At 46.0% G+C, this 17,963-nt stretch overlaps 1 protein-coding gene across 4 annotated transcripts in view; it reads right to left on the reverse strand.

The window, feature by feature from the left end:
• SASS6 (SAS-6 centriolar assembly protein) overlaps window positions 1-17,963 on the reverse strand; it is a 180,795-nt gene that overhangs the window by 60,363 nt on the left and 102,469 nt on the right. For 3 of the 4 annotated variants that reach the window (XM_029617431.1, XM_029617430.1, XM_029617433.1), the window contains exons 13-14: window positions 9,128-9,261; window positions 7,875-8,015 (exon numbers count right to left, since the gene is read on the reverse strand). In XM_029617431.1, coding sequence (XP_029473291.1) covers window positions 7,875-8,015; window positions 9,128-9,261 — 275 coding nt within the window. Of the gene's footprint in view, window positions 1-7,045; window positions 7,170-7,874; window positions 8,016-9,127; window positions 9,262-17,963 lie in introns of those variants that run through there. The other variant, XM_029617432.1, reaches the window with a different exon arrangement.

Below are 17,963 nucleotides of genomic sequence, written 5' to 3' on the forward strand. Positions count from 1 at the left end.
GGAAGAGGGGCACTGGTTCTATTGCCCAGGACTGGAGGAGGGTTGAAACTTCCTGTTCCAGAAGGAGAGAGTGGTCGGACGATCCGCACGTCAGCCAAGGTGGGGAGTCCGCCGGTACAGTCAAGAAGTTGCGGTGGTAACCCTGAGTGACTACCGCGAGTACCCACTGATCGGTGATGATTGTGTGCCAAATGTTGGTGACGTGGCACAATCAACCAGGTACAGATGGAAGAGGAGATTGGCATATGCTCTCCTGGGAGGAGTCAAAACCCTGACGCTGGTCCCGGTTGAGGAGCAGGTTGAGTCTTCTGAGGTCGGGACTGCCTGGACTGACCTTTTTGCTAAGGCTTGGAAAGGCGACCTCCGGAAGCCGGAGGATAATACCTTCTTGGTTTGTATGCCGGTCGCTTAGAATCTAGCCTGAATGTTTTCTTGGAGGTGGACAAGAAGTCAGCAGGCACTGAAGAAAGTTGACGCAGCATTTCATGGTGGTCCTTTAGCTGTGCCACAGTCTCCTGGATTTTGTCTCCGAAAAGATTATCCCCGGCACAGGGCAGGTCAGCTAACCAATCCTGTACCTCTGGTCTGAGGTTGGAGGATTTCAACCAGGCCCACCTTCTTGCACTAATCCCCGCTGCGGACACCCTAGAGGCAGTGTCAAATATGTTATACGCAGCGCAGATCTCATGCTTGGCCGCATCCAGGCCTGTCTGAGCTAGAGCATTAAGCTCATCCTGGAATTCGTCAGGCAAAGATTCAGAGAAATCAAGCAATGCAAGATAGAAGCATTGAGCCATGAAAGATCCGTCTGCCGAAAGCATCTAGAGATTTCTGCTCCTTTCCTGGAGGTATGGAGGAATGAGGTTTGGAATGCCGTGCCTTTTTCTGGGCTGATTCCACAACCACAGAGTGATCTTTGAAACCCAGGAGCTGACTACATAAGATAGGTGGCATCTGTCTTATGGTTGACAGGTGGTACTGAACCTGGGTGCTCCCAATTTCTTTTTAGCAGATCAAGGAGGATTTCATGAATAGGAATTGACATGATTTCCTAAGGAGCATCCTTAGGAGTACTTCCAGCATCTTGTGCCTTGAATCTTCTTCTGTCTGAAGCTGAAATGGAATCGTCTCAGACATTTCTTTAATGAAGTTAATAAAGGATAGATCCTCTGGAGGAGAATGCCTTCTCTCTTCAGGAGAAGAGGACTCTGAAGGCATATCATCTGTATCCTGGGAAGAATCATCAGTCCAAGGATCATAAAGGTTGATTACTAGCTCCCTGAGGATCTTCAGAGAGGAGAAATGGCGTTAATCCCGAAGGGCCAGGGTCTAGGCATCGATGGCATCGACGGCGGCACCAATGGAACCGGCGACATCAATGGATGAGTCGGTGGCAGAATCCCAGACAGCGGTATGGGTATCAGTGTTTCTTCATCTTCTGATGATACAGGTATCTGCATAGAAGGAAGAGGACATACCGGTGTCCTCGGTTCCAGCGGTGGATGGGCACCGAGCAACGAATCCAGTCTACCCAGTAGTGGTGCGAGCGCCATGGGAATCAGATCGGTGACTGGCTCAGACACCTGTATCGGCGTCGATGGAGGCTGGAAGCCCTGCAGTGCTTTACCGATGGCCTCTTGGATCATCCGATCTAATTCCTCACGGAAGCCTGGGGCGTGGAACCCTGGCACCAGAGTAGGAGGCAGCACTGGCGTAGACTGAGGGTCCACCGGTGAAAGTGGAGTTGCGGCTCCCTGCACCGATGAAGGTGGGGAATGCTTCGGTGACCCGGTCGCAGAGGAGGATGGAGCTTTCTCCGGACAGGATTTCTTTGTTGGTGGCTCTGTCGATGCAGATGCCAAGGACTTGCCTGGTTCGGCGAACTGAGCCTTCTGATGCCAGTGTCGACGCTTTTCACGATGTTCTCCTTGGTCCTTCTCCTGAGGCGATGAGGAAGAAGTCGACACCTTTGGAATAGTCTAAGCCAGATGGGCAGCACTGGTGTCTCGCTGCTAGCGAGAGGTCGATGGCTCAGACAAAGTCGAAGCAGTCGATGGAGTCAGGAGTTTTGAATGAAAAAGAAACTCCATTTTTTCCAACCGGGCTTAAGGACCCTTCGGCATCATTTGGGCACATTTGGTGCAAGTTAGGGTATCATGGTCGGACCCCAAGCACAATACACAAACTCTATGCGGGTCTGTGATGGACATTGTCAGAGAACAATCGGGGCACAGAGACAAAAACCCGACGCCATGGCTTCGACAAAAATTTAGCCACAGTGCGGTCGATGGCCGGTAGGTCCCGAAGGGAAAACTCGACGGGAATCAACCACAAACAAGGGTAAAGCCTTACCATTCGACCGTGGAGCACAGATATCGATAGGGGGACTCCTATGGGGTAGAGTTTTTTGAAACTTTTTAAAGAAGTTCCGTGAGGAAAATTCCTGTCAGGAATCTCAAGAGAGCTCCTTAACCCACATGGCTACTGCTGCATTGAAATAAAAAGTATCTGAAGGGGGACCCCTGCTGGATGCAGGGTCAGTGCATTGCTGGGCGTGCCCAGTAGGTGCCAGTCAAAGTTCTAGAAACTTTGACAAAAGAGTTCCGTGATTGGGCTCCATCCTGTGATGTCACCCATATGTGAGGACTACCATCCTGCTTGTCCTGTGAGAAAGAAAGTGCAATCTTGGACTTTGTAACATCAGCCAGAACCTGCACCTTTAGAGAATTCAAGACCAAGTCCTTTTCTAATCCTGACTGAAGAAAAAACAAAATTCAGGGGGGATCAGTCTTCCAAGGAGATATCGAGTGAACCCTACAGAAAACGCACCAGACCTGTATATAGGCCAGAGAAGTGGAAACCTTCTGAGCCTTCAGCAAAGTGAAAAGAGTAACCCATCTTCCTCAAGTGAGCCTCTTCATAAGCCAAGCCATAAGGGAGAATGGAAAGGGGAAGTCCATTACAATCTATTCCTATATCAGGAGTCCCTGAGCATCTAGAAGATGGAGAGGAGGATCCACTTTTAATCTTATATCCGCACACAAAAGAGTCTTCAGGGACAATCTGGCACCACAATTATTGGACAAATTACTTACCTGATAATTTCATTTTCCTTAGTGTACACAGATGGACTCAGTACCAAGAGGTTACACTCCCCTGCCAGCAGATGGAGTCAGATTTCAAAGTTGACATCACCCTAGATACACCCCTACAGTGACTTCAAGTCCTTCAGTATTCTCTTCAAAAGCAACTGTGGACATACTATTGAAAAAATGATTAAAAATGGATAACCATAACTGTACTCAATCATAAACACTAAACCCCAGTAAGATTATAGATACCTTGATCTAGGGACCTGATGACGGCTTACCCATAGTCTCTTGGAATTGACATTCACTCCACAGGTGAATCCTTGGCACCGTTCTTGGGCAGCCATGGGCGGGATGCTGAATCCATCTGCTAAACTAAGGAAAACGAAATTATCAGGTAAGTATTTTCTCCATTTCCTAGTGTGTAGACAGATGGATTCAGTACCAATGGGATTAGAAAAGTGACACCTGATTGGGGCGGAAGGCTGCCTGTGGTCCAGTTAACATCGCCCTTGCAAAGGCTGCGACTTCTCAGGCCTGAACATCCAGGCGATAGAACCTGGAGAAGGTGTGCAAGGAGGACCACGTCGCCGCTCACCAGATATCAACGGGAGACAGCAGTCTAGCTTCCACCCATGAGACCGCCTGAGCCCTAATGGAATGAGCTTTAACCTGAAAAGGTAATGGCTTGCCTGCCTCCACATAGGCTCCCATGACCACCTCCATAATCCAGCGAGCCATCATAGCCCGCAAAGCTGGTTCGCCCTGCTTCCTTCCACCGTGAAGGACAAACAGGCGGTCTGTTTTTCCCGACTGGTTCTGAAACCTCCAGAAACCGCACAAAAAGCCTGACATTCGAATGATGGAGGAGGCGGTTTTCTTCCATGTCCTTGTGCCTATCTAGGGATGGTAACGAATGAAGGTCTGAGACTACCTTGGGCAAGAAGGATGGAATGGTACGAAGCTGTAACGCTCTGGAGTATGACGGGCTGAGCATATAGCCACCAGGCATGCCATTTTCAAGGTTAATAAACGCAAGGAAAGACTGCGCAGCGGTTGAAAGGAAGGACCCGCCAAAAAAGTTCCAGTACTAAATTAACGATTCCACAAGAGAACCAGCAACCGTAAGGGAGGTCAAAGGTGCTTCACCCCTTTCAGAAAATGGGCCATGTCCGGATGAGCCGACAGGCGGGTTCCGAGCACCTCACCCCTGAAACAAGAGAGAGCCACTACCTAGATCTTCAAGGAGTTTAAGGTCAAACCTTTTATTCAAGCCATCTGGCAAAAATTCCAGAATTAGTGGTATTTTGACCATCCAAGGGGAAACCCTGTGTTCCTCACACCAGGCCTCAAATATCCTACAGACCCGCACATATGGTAGAGATGTATAGAACTTCCATGCACGCTAAAGGGTGGCAATTACTATCACTGAATATAGATTCCTCAAGCGAGCCCTCTCAAGGGCCAGACCACAACAGAATCGAGTCGGATCTTCATGAAGGGCCTCTCCCTACTGTGGCAGGTCCATGTGCGGCAAGAGGAATGGGGGGGGGGGGGGGGGGGGGTTTCTCCACCAGGAGTCTCTGCATACCACGGATGACTGGGCCAAACTGGAGCTATTAGTAGGGCTAATCCCCTGTGGTGCTCGACTCTGCGAAAGACCCTGTCCAGCAGGAATGGCGTGTAGCAACTCCTCTTCCGGCCAGGTCTGAACAAGATTGTCAATCTCCAGGGACCACTGATCTCTTCTGCAACTGAAGAATTGGGGAACCTTTGTGTTGTGAGATACAGCCAGCAGATCGATGGACGGAAAACCCAGCGATCTACTACTAGCTGAAAGGCTTTGGCGGACAATGCCCACTCTCCTGGATCCAGACTCTCCTTGCTTAGAAAGTCTGCACTGACATTGTCTTTTCCTGCGATGTGAGAGGCTGAGATCGTCCATAGATGTATTGCCACCCATTCCATAAGGAGGTCTATCTCCTGTGACATTTAGGGGCTTTTGATTCTACCCTGGTGGTTGATGTAGGCTACCTTTGTTGCATTGTCCAACATTAAGCGAACCGCTTGACCCTGGAACATGGGGCTGAATTATAGACATGCCAATCTGACTGCCTGGGCTTCCAGGCGGTTTATGTTCTAGAGGGCCTCTTTTTTGGTTCAACGTTCCTAGACTGTCAGATCCTGACAGTGAGCTCCCCAGCCCTGGAGACTCACGTCTGTCGTGAGGACCAGCCAGTTTGCAGAGGACAGGGGAACTCCCCTGCCCAGATGAGTTTCCTGCAGCCACCACTGGAGCTGAGATCATACTTCCATCGGTAAGTGGAGGCGAATTGAATAATCTTGAGACTGCGGGTTCCAACGTGACAGCAGGGAGTATTGAAGAGGATGCATGTGTGCCCTCGCCACTACTTCCAGGGTTGCTGCCATCAAACAGAGAACTTGAAGATAGCTCTGCACCGTTCGGTGTATCATGCTCATCAACTGATGCACTTGGGACATCAACTTCCTTATCACATAGTTGGATGGAAGACCTTGCCCTGCTTGGTATCGTATCAGACTCCCAGATATTCCAAGGACTGGGAGGGTTTGAGACTGCTCTTGTCCAGGTTTATGATCCAGAGTTTCTGAAGCAAGGAGGTCACCTGGAGACTTTGCACGGATCATCCAGTCATCCAAGTACAAATGCACCAGGATTCCCTCTTTTCTCAATGCTGCTGCTATGACCAGCATAATCTTGGAAAATGTTCTGAGGTGGTGGCCAGGCCGAAGGGCAGCTGAAGTCTACATCCCTTTGGGGACATTTGTGTGCTAAGCAGCAACCCCGGATGTCATGCGATGCTCCCAGACAGAGGACACATGTTTCATGGAGGTCCGTAATGGACATGGTCCTTGGGCACAGGACCATGTCCAGAAGTGGCCATGATGGATTTAAATAAAAGGAACACAATCAAAAATAGACAGCAGTGGGCATTGATGACTGGCGGGCACTGAGGCACCACTGCTGCAGGGGAATCAAACACTACAGGGAAGCACAGAGAGGGACCCAGAGTCGAACACCACAAGGAAACCCTGTGAAAATGAGAGAAAATGAGAAAAAAAAAAAAGGAGGCCAAAGCGAGCTCACTCACACTGATGTTTACAGCTCCGCAGAAAAAGAAACCGGAGGAGGGACCTCGTCAGAACATGTGGTATAGAGCATGCTGGACATGCTCAGTGTGCCAAGCCAAAGTTCCAGAAAGTTTGACATAAGTTTTCAGTGTTGGGGCTCCATCTGATGAGGTCACCCATGTGTGAGGATTACCATCCTGCTTGCCCTATAAGAATTCCCCTTCCCCCAGTTCCTCATTGCTACCTTAAGGATCTTTGAAATCCGGAAAGGAATCATTAGATTTGGAGGCGATCTTATCCTCCAAATTATCTGCTGCCCTTCTTTTTGGCTTTTATTTTTTAAGCTGAAATTGATCATCCAGCAGACTGAGAAGAGGTCATGGAGGATGAAACTACAGGAACAGGCCCATGCAGAAAGTCTGGTGAAGGCATTTTATTTATTTAAAATTGTTTATATTCCACACACATACAGATTTGGTCTGGATGGTTTCCAAGTTTCATACACACAAATAAAATCAGTAGTAAATCACTAAAACACACAGTCCAAAGTCAAACAACATTTCAAAAACTCTGCAGAAACTGCTGACCAGGAGTAAGTTGAGGCCTGTTCCTGAGCAGAAAGGACAATTCCAGATCTTCCCAGTCCTGAAGCACTTGCCATTGTGAGAAACTCTAGAAAACAGCAGTGGAAGCCCAGTTTCTACAAGAGTCCCTTCCCAAGGTTTTGAAATGGTTGCAGAAAACGCCGCACAAACTCTCCCTCCAGTGGGAACAGCCTGCCCTGATGCACTCACCTGCTGGTAGCAATTCCTCTCTAGTCTCTTTCCACCTGGCCCACACAAGATTCTCAATGCAGCTCTCACAAAATGGCCTGACACATAAGACATGCATTGCAGAGTGGGCTTCTTTTCCTGTGCTCTCCGCGAGATGCCACAGCTGCCATCCAACTCCCCATGAAACTCACCCCAGCTGTTGAGAGACAGCACCATGAAGTAGATAATGTTTTTCCTCTTTTTTTTTTTTTTTAAACTTTTATCTACTGGACAGGAGCAGTCTTAGTTCTCCAACAGGGGGAGAGGGGGAAAGGGAACAGAGAGACAGACAGCTAAAAAAGGGAAAGGTAGAGCAAGAGAAAAAAAAAAAGACAAACCAGTTCCTCAGAAGGCCTCTGGCATTCAAACAATGTTCCACTGAGGGAGGGAGACCCAGTCTATCATCCCAAGGAAAGCTCTACTGAGAGAGGAATCCTAGGCTGTCACCTCAGGAGCAGCTCAAATAGTAGATGGAGCCATCACCCCAGGGAGCAGCCAAAGCAAAATCTTTCACCTGGTCTAAATCAAGACTCGGGAACATGCCTACCATCTGCTGGAGACAGAATACTGGCAGGCTGAGCACAGCACAAGACTCTAGAAGGCGTGATATCATCAAACCTGTTATTCTCAGTCTCCATCCACCGATTGGGGAGCACAGCCCAGTCATCTGGACTGGTCTGGCTGAATGATGAGGAAGCGGAGTTTAGAAAGCAGGGCTGACTCCAAGTACCTCACTGCCTACTCTAAACCCACAGAACCGACAACTTATGGGGATTGTACTTTAACAGAACAATTTTAGAATTCAGAAAATAAACTAGGAGAGAAGTATTTAATACAAAGAAGCAATAAAATAAATGCTTACCTTTGGTCCTGATCCCTGAGCGTGTGTAGCCAAGGAATGCTGGCTGTTGGACACTGTTTGTGGCAAGGCGTTTTTGAAAGTGATGGCAGAAGCAGCAAAACATTTGGCGCCTGAGGTAGGAAAAAGGAGTCTGTTTTCAGGCTGTACAGAAAACAAAAATAAGAGGATTGAAGAAAATGACATGAAAAGATCAACAGTAAGATAAAAATTTATCCATCTCAAGCTCTGCCAACCTATTTTCCAAAATGTTTGCTCCTTCAACCAATGCATCATCTTGTATAATCTCAGTTAGTAGCTTATTTTCTTGCTAAAATTAACAGCAAGCCAAGAGCTAGACATGGGCCATCGCTTTTCGCTTGCTCAGGCACAGCAGGATTAACACGTTTATGCACTTACATTTATTTTGGGGAGAGATCAACCCTGGTTTCAAACTGAATATTTTTCAGACACGAGTCATTTATCAAAAACACAACAAATAAAGAGACCTTGTTATCTAACTAAGAATTAGTTTAAGTAGTATTTGTGTGTGAAACTGTGTCATGTAGTTTAGAAATAATGCACAAACTTCTGGCCAATACTGGTCGAGAATGCTATAGAAAGAGCTCTCATAGCCCCAGAGCGCATGCTCACTTACCCTGCCCTCTCTCTCAGCCTAAGCAATGGAAAAGGTAGGGAGATAATTGAGATGTACATGAACACTTACAATTATCTTCAGAAACTGTCACAACCAAGAGATGTGACCACAAGTGTCAGAGGATGGTGTTTTGGGTTAAGGTTGTGATTAGATCTGGAATATAAGGAATTACAGAGACCTCCTTCACTAGGAAAGACTTTGAACTTCATTTTATAGCTTCAATTTATTCACTACACCTCTCTATACAGAGAGTGGCTAAGCTGACCTTCAGAAGATCGTGTTGACAATCCAAGGTTTTCAATCTGGGATAGAACAAATCAAGGAGATAAAACTACTGGGACTGGAGAATGAAGAATTATGGTAGTTGGCTCTAATTACAGCCATCCAAATCAGTATCACAGCAAGAGAGTTTAGGATAGACTCCAACTGAGAGAAAACCTCAGGAGAAAAAAAAAATCTGGAAAAAAAAAAAAACCTAGGTAGAGAAAGGTTTCCATTTTTTTTTAAATGTCTGAAGGTTTTAAATTTTAAATATATAGATGAACCATCTTGGGAATAGAACACCATGAACCATTTGTGTTCTTTACGTTTTGGTATTAAATGAATTTGGATCTCTTACCACAGTGGTGGGAAGTGGGCCTGGTCTAAAAGAGACACTGTTGGTATGGAGCAATGGATTGCCAAACATTCCCTGTGCTTCTGGTTTCTTTGTTGACTGAGTCTCGTTCAGTTGCTTGTTTAACCATGTGATTACTGGAAAAATAAATTGAAAAATAATCATAAAGCCAAGATAAAATCCTTTCAAGCTTTTAAACAGTACTTAAGTTTTAAAAAAAGCAGATTTTCCTCTAGAACACAGGAAATGTAGGGATAGGCAAACAAAAGAAAATTATTCCTTACCTGCTAATTTTCATTCCTGCAGTACCAAGGATCAGTCCAGACAGTGGGTTATCTCCCCTTTCCAGCAGATGGAGTCAAATAGAACTTTGAAGGATGCTTCCTTATAAGGTAGTGCACCCTCTACTAATCCTCAGTATGGAGTATATCAAAGCAAAGAGGAAAATCAGGATGGATCAAGAACAATAGAATTAAGTAACAAATAACACTGTGCAAAAGGCACAAAACAGTGTCAAACAACAAACTTGCAGAATGAACCATTAACCAGCCTAAGGAAAAAAAAGGCACTGAAGAACAATTTGAGCAGAGAGGCAATCCCAAACCCAATAAAACAGTCAGGGAGGGCGTATGGACTGATCCTTGGTACTACAGGAACAAAAATTAGCAGGTAAGGAATAAAAGAAAATTGGCTTACCTGACAATTTTCGTTCCTGTAGTACCACAGGTCAGTCCAGACTCCTGGGTTTTGCCCCCCCTCTAGCAGATGGAGACAGTTTACAAACCAAAATTCCGCCTATATCTAGGCTGGTGCCACCTTCAGTCTGTCAGTATTATTTAATGTCAAAGCAGAAAAACTCAAAGCAACATCTCCAACTAACTACATAACAAAGAATATAGATACCGGTTTTACAATCCCCCAACTGGGAACAGAACCCGAGGTACCGAAACCGATAAATACATCATCACATTTTTGACTGAAGAAGGTCTCATGATGGGAGAGCATCAACCAGGTGCAGCAGGAAAGGATCCTATAGCAAGGACCTGCTCTCCAGGTGATGCATTGTCCTTTCACACTGAGGATATCTCCCCAAGGCCTACTGCCCTGGAGGGAAGGGTTAGGTCGGCCGTCATAGTTGGTGATTCGATTATTAGGAATGTAGATAGCTGGGTGGCTGGTGGGCGTGAGGATCGCCTGGTAACATGCCTACCTGGTGCGAAGGTGGCGGACCTCACGCGTCACCTAGATAGGATTTTAGACAGTGCTGGGGAGAAGCCGGCTGTCGTGGTACATGTGGGCACCAACGACATAGGAAAATGTGGGAGGGAGGTTCTGGAAGCCAAATTTAGGCTCTTAGGTAGAAAGCTTAAATCCAGAACCTCCAGGGTAGCATTCTCTGAAATGCTCCCTGTTCCACGCTTAGGTCACCAGAGGCAGGCAGAGCTCCGGAGTCTCAATGCGTGGATGAGACGATGGTGCAAGGAAGAGGGATTCAGTTTTGTTAGGAACTGGGGAACCTTTTGGGGAAAGGGGAGTCTCTTCCGAAGGGATGGGCTCCACCTTAACCAGGGTGGAACCAGACTGCTGGCGCTAACCTTTAAAAAGGAGATAGAGCAGCTTTTAAACTAGAACAAAGGGGGAAAGCTGACAGTCGCTCAGCAGCGCATGGTTCGGAGAGAGGTATCTTCAAAGGATACTAATGATGCATTAGAATTAGGGCATCCCAACAGTGAGGTTCCAATAATTAGAAAAATAGTCCAAGTGCCTGTAACTAAAAACTCACCTGAGCTAAAAAATCCTAACTTATCCCTATCAATTAAAACGCAGAATGAAGATACAAACAAAAAACAAACTTTGAAATGTTTGTATGCTAATGCCAGAAGTCTAAGAAGTAAGATGGGAGAATTAGAATGTATAGCAGTGAATGATGACAGACTTAATTGGCATCTCAGAGACATGGTGAAAAGAGGATAACCAATGGGACAGTGCTATACCTGGGTACAAATTATATCGCAATGACAGAGAGGAGCACCCGGGAGGAGGTATGGCACTTTATGTCCGGGATGGCATAGAGTCCAATAGGATAAACATCTTGCATGAGACTAAATACAAAACTGAATCTTTTTTGGGTAGAAATCCCTTGTATGTTAGGGAAGACTATAGTGATAGGAGTATACTACCGTCCACCTGGTCAAGATGGTGAGACGGACAGTGAAATGGGTAAACGTATCATCGGGACACACTAGAGAGATAATGTTCCTGGATGGAATAAATGATAGCTTTATGGAGCAATTGGTTCAGGAACCCACGAGAGAGGGAGCAATTTTAGATCTAATTCTCAGTGGAGCACAGGACTTGGTGAAAGAGGTAACGGTGGTGGGGCCACTTGGCAATAGTGATCATAATATGATCAAATTTGATTTAATGACTGGAAGAGGAATAGTGTGCAAATCCACGGCTCTTGTGCTAAACTTTCAAAAGGAAAACTTTGATAAAATGAGAAAAATAGAAAAAAACTGAAAGGAGCAGCTACAAAAGTAAAAAGTGTGCAAGAGGTGTGGTCATTGTTAAAAAATACCATTCTAGAAGCATAGTCCAGATGAATTCCACACATTAAGAAAGGTGGAAAGAAGGCATAACGATTACCGGCATGGTTAAAAGGGGAGGTGAAAGAAGCTATTTTAGCCAAAAGATCTTCATTCAAAAATTGGAAGAAGGATCCAACAGAAGAAAATAGGATAAAGCATAAACGGTGGCAAGTTAAATGTAAGACATTGATATGACAGGCTAAGAGAGAATTTGAAAAGAAGTTGGCCATAGAGGCAAAATCTCACAGTAAAAACTTTTAAAAGTATATCTGAAGCAGAAAGCCTGTGAGGGAGTCAGTTGGACCACTAGATAATCGAGGGGTTAAAGGGGCACTTAGAGAAGATAAGGCCATCGCAGAAAGATTAAATGATTTCTTTGCTTCGATGTTTACTGGAGAGGATGTTGGGGAGGTACCCGTAATGGAGAAGGTTTTCATGGGTAATGATTCAGATGGACTGAATCAAATCACAGTGAACCTAGAAGATGTGGTAGACCTGATTGACAAACTGAAGAGTAGTAAATCACCTGGACTGGATGGTATACACCCCAGAGTTCTGAAGGAACTAAAAAATGAAATTTCAGACCTATTAGTAAAAATTTGTAACCTATCATTAAAATCATCCATTGTACCTGAAGATTGGAGGATAGCAAATGTAACCCCAATATTTAAAAAGGGCTCCAGGGACGATCCAGGAAACTACAGACCGGTTAGCCTGACTTCAGTGCCAGGAAAAATAGTGGAAAGTGTTCTAAACATCAAAATCACAGAACATATAGAAAGACATGGTTTAATGGAACAAAGTCAGCATGGCTTTACCCAGGGCAAATCTTGCCTCACAAATCTGCTTCACTTTTTTGAAGGAGTTAATAAACATGTGGATAAAGGTGAACCGGTAGATGTAGTAGGCGTTTGACAAAGTTCCTCATGAGAGGCTTCTAGGCAAAGTAAAAAGTCATGGGATAGGTGATGTCCTTTCGTGGATTGCAAACTGGCTAAAAGACAGGAAACAGAGAGTAGGATTAAATGGACAATTTTCTCAGTGGAAGGGAGTGGACAGTGGAGTGCCTCAGGGATTTGTATTGGGACCCTTACTTTTCAATATATTTATAAATGATCTGGAAAGAAATACGACGAGAGAATCAAATTTGCAGATGACACAAATTTGTTCAGAGTAGTTAAATCACAAGCAGATTGTGATAAATTGCAGGAAGACCTTGTGAGGCTGGAAAATTGGGCATCCAAATGGCAGATGAAATTTAATGTGGATAAGTGCTTTCAGTTTTCTCTCTGACTCCATCTGCTGGAGGGGAGGCATAACCCAGCAGTCTGGACTGATCCTGGTACGTACAGGGAATGTTGGGTTCCATATTAGGTGCTACAACCCAAGAAAGAGATCTAGGCGTCATAGTGGACAACACATTGAAATCGTCTTCAGTGTGCTGCGGCAGTCAAAAAAGCAAACAGAATGTTGGGAATTATTAGAAAGGGAATGGTGAATAAAAAGGAAAATATCATAATGCCTCTATCGCTCCATTGTGAGACCACACCTTGAATACTGTGTACAATTCTGGTCACCGCATCTCAAAAAAGATATAATTGCGATGGAGAAAGTACAGAGAAGGGTTACCAAAATGATAAGGGAAATGGAACAGCTCCCCTACGAGGAAAGACTAAAGAAGTTAGGACTTTTCAGCTTAGAGAAGAGACAGCTGAGGGGGAATATGATAGAGATGTTTAAAATCATGAGAGGTCTAGAACGGGTAGATGTGAATCGGTTATTTACTGTTTCGGATAATAGAAAGACTAGGGGGCACTCCATGGGGCACATTTAAAACTAATCAGAGAAAGTTCTTTTTTACTCAATGCACAATTAAACTCTGGAATTTGTTGCCAGAGGATGTGGTTAGTCCAGTTAGTATAGCTGTGTTTAAAAAAGGATTGGATAAGTTCTTGGAGGAGAAGTCCATTACCTGCTATTAAGTTCACTTGGGGCAGATTTTATAAATCTGCGCATACCCGTACTTTTGTTTGTGCACCAGGCGTGAACAAGAGTACGCGGGATTTCAATAGATACGCGCGTAGCCGCGCGTATCCATTAAAATCTGGGGTCGGCGCGCGCAAGGCTGCCCAAAATCGGCAGCCTGTGCGTGCCAAGCCGCACAGCCTGCCTCCTTTCCCTCGCCCTCCCCTCCCTAACCCACCCCCCCTCCCTATCTAAACCTCCCCCCTACCTCTATCCCGAAAGTTACGCCTGCTGAAAGCAGGGGATCCGAACCATCCAACTGCAAAAACGACGGCAGCTCGACAGTCTGGTTCACATGGAACGAAGAAACCACGAACGAAAAAAAGAAGGGAACCGTACGCAATGATACTCCTGACTCAGAAATCCTCAAGAAAGGCTCTCGACATGATAGCGCCTGAAGCTCGGAAATCTGCCGCGCCGAGGCAATAGCCACCAAAAACACCACCTTCAGAGTTAAATCCTTTAAAGTGACTTTGCGAATAGGCTCGAAAGGAGCGCCACACAACGCCTTAAGGACTACATTCAAATTCCAGGACGGACAGGGCTGTCGAAACGGAGGACGTAAATGCTTCGCCCCCCCTAAGAAAATGCGCCACCAACGAGGCCCCTTGAATCCGTACGCGCAAGGAACCTAGTGCCGCTATTTGTACTCATAAGGAACTACACGGCAGACCCTTAGTCAAACCGTCTTGCAGGAAAAGGAGGATATCTGACACGGCCGCTCGAGTAGGAACCACATCGCGAACGAGACACCATGATTCAAACACCTTCCAGACCCGCACATAAGATAACGATGTAGACACCTTTCAGGAACACAAAAAAAGAGTGGATACCACCGTCTCCGCATACCCCTAGGATCTCAACCTTTGCCTCTCAAAAGCCATGCCGCTAGACAAAAGCGATCTAAGTGGTCGAAAAACGGAACCCTGGTGCAGAAGATCCGGGAGATACAGGAAACGAAGGGGTCCCTCGACCGCCAGATTCAGAAGATCCGCGAACCACGGGCACCTTGGCCATTCGGAAGCGACTACTACCACGTCTGCCGGGTGTACCTCGATTCGCCGCAACACCCTGCCTATGAGTGGCCACGGAGGACACACACAAAGCAACACATTGGTCGGCCACAGCAATGCCAGAGCGTCCACTCACTCTGCCGCCGTTTCCCGGTGCCGAGCAAAAAACCGAGGAGCTTTCTCATTCTTGAAGGTTCCCATTAAGTCGACTGCGGGTGTGTCCCACCAAGCACAAATGAGCTGAAACGCGTCCCCTGCGAGCTCCCACTCTCCGGGGTCCAGCCAGTTGCGACTGAGAAAATCCGCCTGAACATTCTCTACCCTGGCTATGTGAGAGGCTGCTATGCTGCTCAGATGTTTCTCCACCCATGCTATCAACAGTCATGCTTCTGTCGCCACGGCCCTGGTTCCCCCCTGCCGATTGATGTAAGCTACCGTGGTCGCATTGTCTGATAGGACCCTGACGGCCCGACCGCGAATGAGAGGTAGGAACTCCAGCAGGGCCAGCCAGACCGCTCTGGTCTCCAGGCGATTGATGGACCAAGACGCCTCTTGTGGGGACCATTGCTCCTGTATAGACTGTCGCAGACAGACCAGTCCCCAACCGTACAGGCTGGCGTCCGTGGTAATCACCATCCACGACGGAATCTCCAGAGGGACTCCTCGACTCAAGTTGGCCGGACACAACCACCAATCCATGCTGGCCCTGGCCACCTGAGTCAGTGGCAATGGGAGCCGAAATTCTTCCAATACCGGGTTCCAGCGGGAGAGCAACGCTGACTGTAAGGGACGCATATGCGCGAAGGCCCAGGGAACCAATTCCAGTGTGGATCCAAACTGTGGAACGAGTTACCAACAGATTTGAGACTAACGACTGATAAAAAAAAAATTTAAGGTTGATTTAAAAACCTGGCTTTTTAAATGCGCATATTTGGAAAATGTTCAAACTCCACATGGCTAGTTACAGGTATTAAAACAAACACTCCAAAACTTCAATTTTAAAGGCAGAGCTAACTTTTATGTTTTATGAGTGTGATATTTTATGTATGTTGATTGTATTATTTTGTTTTAATTTGTTTTAACTTTATCCTTGAATACCATACTGAGGAATAGCAATCTATAACTTTATTTCTACTTGTACAGTTAAAATACTTTTATGTGCTTTTAATTAATTTTAGCTGTCATCTTTTATTGAACTGATTTATTGTATTATTTCTAATATGTATATTGTAAACCGCTGTGAAGGCTAATGCCAATACGGCGGTATAAAAAACCTAATAAACTATAAACTATGGACCCCAACACCTGTAAATAGTCCCATACGATCGGAACCTGCTTGGATAATAATCTTCGAACTTGCGCTTGCAATTTGAACATTCGCTCCTGCGTGAGAGACACCGTTCCCTGGCGCGTGTTGAACAAAGCTCCCAAAAACTCCAGCGACTGCGACGGTACCAGGTGACTCTTGGATACATAGAAACATAGAAACATAGAAATGACGGCAGAAGAAGACCAAATGGCCCATCCAGTCTGCCCAGCAAGCTTCACACACTTTTTTCTCTCATACTTATCTGTTTCTCTTAGCTCTTGGTTCTATTTCCTTTCCACCCCCACCATTAATGTAGAAAGCAGTGATGGAGCTGCATCCAAGTGAATATCTAGCTGATAAGTTAGGGGTAGTAGGGGTAGTAACCGCCGCAATAAGCAAGCTACACCCATGCTTATTTGTTTTACTCAGACTATGTTATACAGCCCTTAGTGGTTGTTTATCTTCTCCCCTGCCATTGAAGCAGGGAGCTATGCTGGACATGCTTGAGGTATCAGTTTATTCTTCTCCCATGCTGTTGAAGCAGAGAGCCATGTTGGATATGCATCGAAAGTGAAGTATCAGGCACATTTGGTTTGGGGTAGTAACCGCCGTAACAAGCCAGCTACTCCCCGCTTTGTGAGTGCGAACCCTTTTTTCTTCTCCCCTGCCGTTGAAGCAGGGAGCTATGCTGGATATGCGTGAAGTATCAGTTTTTTCTTCTCCCCTGCCATTGAAGCAGAGAACTATGCTGTATATGCATAGAAATAGAAGTAACAGGCTTATTTGGTTTGGGGTAGTAACCGCCGTAACAAGCCAGCTACTCCCCCCTTTGTGAGTGCAGATCCTTTATTCCACATTTCCTCTTGCTGTTGAAGCTAGAACGATGTTGGAGTCACAGTAAGCATGTGTACGTTTATTGAATAAGGGTATTGTCTCCAGGCAGTAGCCATCATTCTGGTGAGTCACCCACTCTTCATTGGCGGCCTCTTGACTTTATGGATCCACAGTGTTTATCCCACGCCCCTTTGAAGTCCTTCACAGTTCTGGTCTTCACCACATCCTCCGGAAGGGCATTCCAGGCATCCACCACCCTCTCCGTGAAGAAATACTTCCTAACATTGGTTCTGAATCTTCCTCCCTGGAGCTTCAAATCGTGACCCCTGGTTCTACTGATTTTTTTCCTACGGAAAAGGTTTGTCGTTGTCTTTGGATCATTAAAACCTTTCAAGTATCTGAAAGTCTGTATCATATCGCCTCTGCTCCTCCTTTCCTCCAGGGTGTACATATTTAGATTCTTCAATCTCTCCTCATACGTCATCCGATGAAGATCCTCCACCTTCCTGGTCGCCCTTCTCTGTACCGCTTCCATCTTGTCTTTGTCTTTTTGTAGATACGGTCTCCAGAACTGAACACAGTACTCCAGGTGAGGCCTCACCAAGGACCTGTACAAGGGAATAATCACTTCCCTTTTCTTACTTGATATTCCTCTCTCTATGCAGCCCAGCATTCTTCTGGCTTTTGCTATAGCCTTGTCGCATTGTTTCGCAGACTTCATATCATTAGACACTATCACCCCAAGGTCCCTCTCCTGCTCCGTGCACATCAGCCTTTCCCCCCCCATCGAATACAGTTCATTCGGGTTTCCACTCCCCATATGCATGACTTTGCACTTCTTGGCATTGAATCTCAGCTGCCATATCTTCGACCACTCTTCCAGTTTCCTTAGATCCCGTCTCATTCTCTCCACTCCTTCCGGCGTGTCCACTCTGTTGCAGATCTTAGTGTCATCCGCGAAAAGACAAACCTTGCCTTCTATCCCGTCCGCAATGTCGCTCACAAAGATATTAACATAAGAACATAAGAACATAAGAAATTGCCATGCTGGGTCAGACCAAGGGTCCATC

Source organism: Rhinatrema bivittatum, chromosome 10 (assembly GCF_901001135.1).
Source record: "Rhinatrema bivittatum chromosome 10, aRhiBiv1.1, whole genome shotgun sequence".
NCBI classification, from domain to species: domain Eukaryota; kingdom Metazoa; phylum Chordata; class Amphibia; order Gymnophiona; family Rhinatrematidae; genus Rhinatrema; species Rhinatrema bivittatum.